The 7,094-nt window shown below is 55.0% G+C and overlaps 1 protein-coding gene across 1 annotated transcript; it reads right to left on the minus strand.

Annotated features, from left to right (window-relative positions):
• Nucleotides 1-278: 278 nt before the first annotated feature.
• Nucleotides 279-2,991, minus strand: CSF2 (colony stimulating factor 2). The gene is made up of 4 exons (XM_061424754.1): nucleotides 2,421-2,991; nucleotides 2,282-2,320; nucleotides 1,437-1,562; nucleotides 279-657 (listed from the first exon to the last, which is right to left on the minus strand). The coding sequence occupies exons 1-4, from the start codon at nucleotides 2,577-2,579 to the stop codon at nucleotides 550-552; spliced, it is 432 nt and encodes a 143-aa protein (XP_061280738.1). The 5' UTR covers nucleotides 2,580-2,991; the 3' UTR covers nucleotides 279-549.
• Between the last annotated feature and the right edge of the window lie 4,103 nt (nucleotides 2,992-7,094).

Raw genomic sequence — 7,094 nt, forward strand, 5'->3', positions numbered from 1 at the left:
GCACCCAGGGAAGCATGTCCACATGTGCAGAATGTCATACCCAGGAGGGCTGCCGCCTCCCCTGTGCTCTGACAGTGCTGAGTGTCCAATTGTGCCTTATCTGCAGGCCCCAGCCCCCTCCCCCAACTCCCAGCTTCCTCCCCTCCCTGCCCTGGGCCAGGGAGGAGAGCACCTTGAACATTTGCTCATGATTGAAAACAAACTGGAAAACTGCACGAATCAGAACAGACTTTGAATAATTTATTATTATAGAAAAACATCTTGAATAAATATGGGGTATGAGTTTAAATAAATAAATAAATAAATATTAAAATACATAAATATATAAATAAATATTGCTGATCCCTGCCAGTGTAAAACATTTCCCGTTTCCCCTGCCACACCTGTATCAGGGGCAACATGGCCCTGAACAAGCCAGCGGCCCCCTACAGCTCTGGTCCTCCCTGTGGTCCCTCCAGTGTGAAGATCCTGAGTTTTGTTTGGCTCTTTGTGGGTAGGAGGGCAGCGATCTGTGAGGTAAGCTTCCACTTCTGGCTGGTTTGGCCTGCTTCACTTCTGGGCTGGTTCCCAGCAGTCAAAGGGAATGATAAAAAGGAACTCCTTCAGGTCCTCTTTGAAATTTTTGAAGCTGATAAACTGGGTTCCACAGGAAGTTTCCTTAAGAAAGAAACGGAAATAAAAACCCTGAGTCCAGGCATGAGTGGGTGACGTGGGGGAGGCATCAGCATGTTTCTGTGCTGTCTCTTAGAACTCGGAGGTCAGAAGGCCTGTCTGAGGCCCGCCTCCTGACGTGGGTCAGGTGACACCTTGCCACCCGTGTGTCACCCAAAGGGTGCACAGAGCTGTCGGTGGCAGCTGGCCCAGGGGCCCGATAAAAGTGCAAGACGGACACTGGTCTGCTGGGCAGCCGGGCCCCTTCGTCTTTGGTCCCAGGCCAGGGCACAAAGCTGAGCCCCAACTGTCTCTAGGAGCCCAGAATGAGCACGTTTCAAGGCCGCAGACCTCACTTTTCCCACAGGGAAGGATTGTTTGGGGGCTTTTTCCATTCCAAGTAAGCTTTCCTCCTTGCTCCGATGCAATCCAGGCAGCCCAGGAGGGACCAGGGGAAAGTCCTTTTAGGAGGAGGCACTTGGGCTGTGGAACTTCCTCTGGGCCTTAGGCAGGCCTTGAGTTTCCTTGTGTTTGCCTCACCTCTGACATCATTAACAGTAATGACAAGCAAGGTACCAGCTCCCGCTACGACATGATACAGTCTCTCGAGCTCCAGGGCTTTAACACCTAGAGTGGTTCCCTCTCAGGAAGGGCTGATTATTACAAATCTATTGATTCAAACCATTTGGAGTCCCAAATACCCACAGCCAAAAGTCTCGCCCCACTATTTCTCCACCCTCCTAGAAGGAGACCTTCCTGCTTGAGCACCTAGTGGGGGCACTCACCGGGGTGGGTGGGCAGTGTTTCTCGTAGTGGGTGGCCATCATGGTCAAGGAGCCCATGAGACTAGTGAGGCTGCCCTGCAGGCCCTTCTTGTACAGCTTCAGGCGAGTCTGCAGGCACGTTGGCTCCTGTGGGAAATGTCCATTCCTTGGTGAGCAGTGGCCGAGTGTGCTCTGGTGGGCCCAGGACATCCTCCCCATCACTGCTTCCTGTTCTCATCCCACTCTCCCAAGAGCAGGGCCTGGGAGGGGCACAGGATTGTTCCTGACTAAGCTCAGGCTAGGCCCTGTCATACACACAGCCTTGTCCCCCCATCCACTACAGACGAGTCTGACTCGCCCTCACCACTCAGCTCAGGCCACCTCCAGCCGGCACAGCCACATTCCCTTGGTCTGGTATCTCAAGAGGGTCCCAGCCCCCAGAGAAGGAGATCGCTGGTCCTTCCACCCTTCGGGGGAAGCGGGTGGGGGGCTTGCCCAAAGCTGTTGTACAGACATAGTTGTTCCTGAAAATCTTCTGTGACCTTCAGTGGCCAGCACGGTGTCCACAGAGCTTGGTCTCAGGGCACAGTGAGTGTCCCAAGCCCACAGCCCCTGTCTCATGACATAACCCCCGCCAGTCCCCTGGTGACCTCGATACCCTTGAACACTAGGTCTGTCCATGGCTGCTCAGCTAGTAAAGGAGTCCACATGACTGCCACAGGGGCAAGGCCTTCTAAGCAACCCTCCTTCTGGCAGCCAGCTGGCTAGAGAGAAAGCGGACAACCCTGTAAGGGTCCGTCTAAAATGGAGTCAGTCCCCAGGGCAGAGGCCTTTGGGAAAAGGTGTGTCAGAGAGAAGCATCTTACCTGGGAGTCAAACTTTTCAGAGACGACTTCTGTGTCATTCTGTAGGAAAGGAAAATATTCTGTTATCGAGCTGACAGGCAGGACGAGTCCAGGCCAGCAGGGTGGCCCAGGCATGGCCTGTGCTCCCTCTCTCACTCACCATCACAGCATCAGTGTCACTGCTGTGGTTCAGAAGGCTCAGGGCCTCCTTGATGGCATCCACATGCTGCCAGGGCCGGGTGGCAGTGCTGGGTAGGCGAGTAGGTGCGGAGAAGCTGCAGACCACAGTGCCCAGGAGAAGCAGGTTCTGCAGCCACATCCTCTTGAGGACTTTAGCCTTTCTCTCTGAGCACTGGGCTCACTGGCAAAAGAGCTCTTATATACACAGTTAGAGGAAATGATTAATGGTGACCACAGAACGCCAGGGAGGCGGGGGAACTACCTGAACTGTGGAATCTCCTGGCCCTTATCAGCTACCATGGAACGGTGAGCCTTTCCCCCAGGTGGTCAGGCTTGGGGGTTTTCACTAATGAGCCCTTCCAAGAATTGGCAGCCCACCTGCCTGCTTTCTTGAGCATTCTCCAGCCCTCCCCAGCAGTCTGACCTGCCAAGGCTTCCCCCTCCCTCTGAGGGGCCTCTGGGTACAGCTTGGACTTCCTGGCCTGAAGTGGCCAGGGCGGGGCCTGGAAGACACTGGATTGGGCTTCTACCCCCGCCCCCACCCTTGGCTCCCCATCCTGCCTGTGTCCTAAGAAGCCTTTGGGCTGGCTGAGCTACAGTGGGGCCCATTCTGACCCCAGTCTCCCCTTCTCCTCCTAGAGCTCACAGTTCTGGCCACAGTGGGAGATTGGAGTGTGAGAAAGACTCTCACAGGCCTGCCTCACTGCCCGCCTAGGCAGATTCCAGACCAATGACATGGTCCTGTGACAGCTCACCTCAGCTCCTACCAAGGATCTAGAGCGGTCAGCAAGCTGTGCCCATCCAGGGCCCTCTGCCTCACAGCTCCTGTGAGCTGAGGGAATAACAACCGTATGCATGTCCAACCAGAAAGATTCCAGATCTGAAAGCAACAGTCCTGGTGTACACAGTCATATTCAGCTCCCAAGCTGCATAGGTGGGTTGGGGCTCTCAGCTGGGATGGGTCAGGGTTCTGAGTTCAAAGCCTGCCTCCAACACCACCTTGCTGAGTGACTCTTCTGAGTTGTATGAACCTTGCTTCTCTCTGCAGGGCATGCTGTCCCCTTTGAGGTGGGCACTGTGCTCCTATCTACAGCCTCTTGCAGGCACCAGCAGGGTCGTGGCTGCATCCACAGGAGGTACAGGGGACAACGGCTTCTTAACCAAGGTTCTTCCAGGCTCAACTTCCTACGTGGCCCCAGTGCCAGCCCACCTCCAGCTCAGCAGCGTCCCTGTGGAACAGGAACTGCTTCTGGAAAGGTCACAAGCTCTTGAGGGGCTAACAAGTGTTTGATTTTCACAATGGACTTTGGAGAGGACGGAATGAATTGGTGTTTACTTCCCCACGCTGTAAGTTTCATGATTGAAGGGGTATGGGTCCACACACTTCCGTATCTGAGTGTCCATGTGCCTGTGTGGTTGCTGTCTATACTTACAGATGTGTCAGGAGGGGAGGGTATTTTATGTGAGGTGCATCTGTGTGAGCCCCCATGCCTCTGCAGGTGCCTCTCTGATAGGGGAGGAACTCCCCACACTGGGTAATGATGTCTCAGGGCCCCAGATGCTGGTTTAACCTTGATTGATGGTGTCAGACATAAGCAAGGACATGCTGCTGAGCCCCAGTGGACAGCCCTGGGGAGCAGGTAGAACTCACTGAACACTGTGGCCCGAACCTGCAGCCCTAGCAAGTTTCATGGCATAGTAGGAGAGTTGCTGTCCTTGTACAGGGAAGCCAGGCCTTGGCCATCCAGACCCCTGCCTCCCGCGAGGTCCCTGCCAGGATCTGGGGCACACCATGAGGCCAACCTTACTCGTTTGCACCTGCTGGAACATTTCTAGGTGGCCAAACGGGATAAGAGTGTGGCATGTTCAAACCCTGGCCCTTCCTCTACATTTTCCACGAAACCTCTGCTCAGGCCCTAACAGGGAACGCTCAAGGGGGAAGAGGGGAAGGTGCCACAGCGAGTGAGAGTCTGTGTCAGGCAGCGCCCTGGAGGCTGTGTGGTGGGAAGCAGGGGCCACAGGCTGTCGCTAAGCTTGTGGCCAGGGAGGCAAAGGGCTGGGTGGCCTCTCTGAGATGGAAGGTCACTTTCCTCCTCGAAATGAGTTGTCACAGCTCAGACAATTAGTCAACAAACTCTTCCAGTCTGCACCAAGCCCTGTGCTGAGGAGGAGGAAGTTGAGACCCTCCCACCGGTCCTTTCATCTAACCCTGACGCCTTTCAGTCCTGTAGGGGAGCAAGCAGTGGGCCCTCCCATTGTACGATCCGGGCTGGGATGGAGGAAATTCAGAGCTAAGGAATCTCAAGGAACCACTTCTTCCAGCTCAGTGGTCACAGGGCACCAGAGACTTTTCCTGGGAGACGCTCCCAGTGCCTGCTGAAAGGGCGGGTAGAGTCAGGTGGCAAGTCAGGTTGCCGGAGGGAGGAAGAGGATAGTTTAGGGGGAGAGTGTCTTGGGCGCAAACAGGTTTAGGAATAGGCATGGTGAAGAGGGGCTTCCCTGGTGGCTCAGAAGTAAAGAATCCGCCTGCCAATGCAGGAGGCGCAGGTTCGATCCCTGGGTTGGGAAGATCCCTTGGAGGAGGAAATGGCAACACACTCCAGTTTTCTTGGCTAGGGAGTCCCATGGGAACAGTCCCTGGGGTTTCAAAGAGGTGACACGAGTTAGTGACCAAACAACAGCAATAACATGGTGAAGAGGAGGCGGCTTATACAGTGTGCTGTGGAGTGTAAGCAAGGAGGGTTAGAGCTACTGCCCATGTGCCCAAGGTGAGGACCCAGGGGATGGAAAAGCAGGTCTGTAGGATCTGAGGGCCCTGTTATCTGAGAAGAAGGGCTGAAGGCCAGGGCAGTAGTGTTTAGGGGCCAGAGGCATGATAGCTGGGCAAGAGACTGGCCAGTCGTCCTGGGAGAGAAGGAAAGGAGGAGCAGGAGCCACAGGAGAGGTCCACACCAGCAGGGTGGCCTGTGGGCATTGAAGTCGGCACACAGAGGACAGAAGTCCAGGGGTTTGACAATGAGGTTCATGGGCAGCCACGCGTCTTCCTTCTGGAAAGATGACATCAGGGCTGAGGCTGTGACACGGGCAGGCATTCCTAGATTGCACTGCGTGGAAAGTGGCCGTGATAACATCGAGCGGGTACACTGACTCAGGGCCCCCAGTGGGACTGTGGGAGGGTGGGGGTGAGGACCAAGATGGGCAGTGTGACTCCTCTTTGGCCCCTTTCCTACCCGGTCAGGAGAAAACCCTCTGGAAGGGGTTTCCTATGAGTGTCCCTCCCACAGACTCTGAAGGAAGTTAGGGGCTTGTGGTTTCTTTGGCATCTTTTTCACAGAGGAAGTTATCACAAGGGAAGGAAATGGGCCTCAGGGTGCCTTGCATCCTATGGGACCTTTGCATGAGCATCTCAGCTGATCTTGCCCTCCCTGGGCCTGCCACCCCTTGATGGGGTGGTGGCCCTTTTCCTCCCTGGGGACCTGAGAACCAGGAGAGCTGTGGCCCACCCAGTTCATACAATCACTGATGGCAGAGATGGGATTTGAGCCCATAGCCTCTGATATCTCTCAGGGATCAGCAAGCCAGGAAATGCTAGTCACCTGGCTAGACCAGCAGAGGGATGTCCCCCTCAGGGCATTTATAAAGAGAGACTCCTCCAGGTGTTGGCAGGGAAGCTAGGGTGGCCTGTCACCATCCTTAGGAAGCCCTGGGGGCCAAAGGCAGAATTTCCCCAGCAGAGCCTGACATCCAGGTATCTCTGTCTCAGGATTAACTCCACCGTTGATCCCTGGGTAGCCCAAGAAAGTCCCTCCTCCCTGAACCTCAGCTCCCTCATCTGTACAATGGATTTAATTATTGCTACCTCACATGGGAAATTGTTGCTTGTCCCAGGAAACTTCATGGGAGAATCCTCCCAGGTGGGAGGCATCGCTTTGGGAGTTTTCTAAAGTCTAAACAGGGCAGGGGACTCAGGCTTACTGGAATTTGCAGGGATAGCTACTCCTTGCCCAGCTGCAGCCCAGATAGCATCTTTCTCAACAGATGTGGCAAGGTGGCGAACCCAATCACCACCCAGACTCTGGGCTCCTGGGGGAACCCTCAGGAGAACCCAGTGTGGGGACAGCACTGTGAGTGGCTTGCCCTTCCTGAAAGAGATGTCGCTGTGGAAGCCCAGGCTGTCCTGGAGAGCTGTTGTGGTCCTGCTCTCTGGGTATCCCAAGACCCCTGGCACTGGCGAGTTTTGATTGGTCTAGGGGAATCTGAGGGCGGTTAACCCCCAACCATGTGTGTGTGAACTCTGCATCCATATAGCCCACCTTTCAGAGAGGTGGGTGTGTGGTTGAGCTCACAGTCCTCTGCTCTCAGAGCTCACTTCTGATGCTCATGTTGGGTAGGGGGCAGGGAGGGCAAGGACCAGACTCATAGGTATCAATCAAGACATGAACAGAAAGTGAACAGCCCAGAGGGGTCAGTCATGAAATGAGAGTGAAGCAAGCTAAGAGAAAGCCTTGAGGGGACTCACTGGATGTGTGGGTTGGGGTTAGGAGGTGAGTGAGGAACCTCTAACATTCAGCGTTCTAGTTCAGGCAGCTGGGTGGACAGTAGGGCCATTTGCTGCGATGGGGGAGACCCAAAGTATCAGAGAGGTTTGAGGAGT

This window comes from Bos javanicus, chromosome 7, assembly GCF_032452875.1.
Source record: "Bos javanicus breed banteng chromosome 7, ARS-OSU_banteng_1.0, whole genome shotgun sequence".
Taxonomy (NCBI): domain Eukaryota; kingdom Metazoa; phylum Chordata; class Mammalia; order Artiodactyla; family Bovidae; genus Bos; species Bos javanicus.

Excerpts from the sequence above, each read along its gene's own strand:
- CSF2 (XM_061424754.1), bottom strand. The coding sequence starts at position 2,579 with ATGTGGCTGCAGAACCTGCTTCTCCTGGGCACTGTGGTCTGCAGCTTC. Across the intron at positions 2,321-2,420 it reads GTGACACTGATGCTGTGATG|AATGACACAGAAGTCGTCTC; the intron begins GTGAGTGAGAGA and ends CCTTTCCTACAG. Across the intron at positions 658-1,436 it reads AACACTGCCCACCCACCCCG|GAAACTTCCTGTGGAACCCA; the intron begins GTGAGTGCCCCC and ends TTCTTTCTTAAG.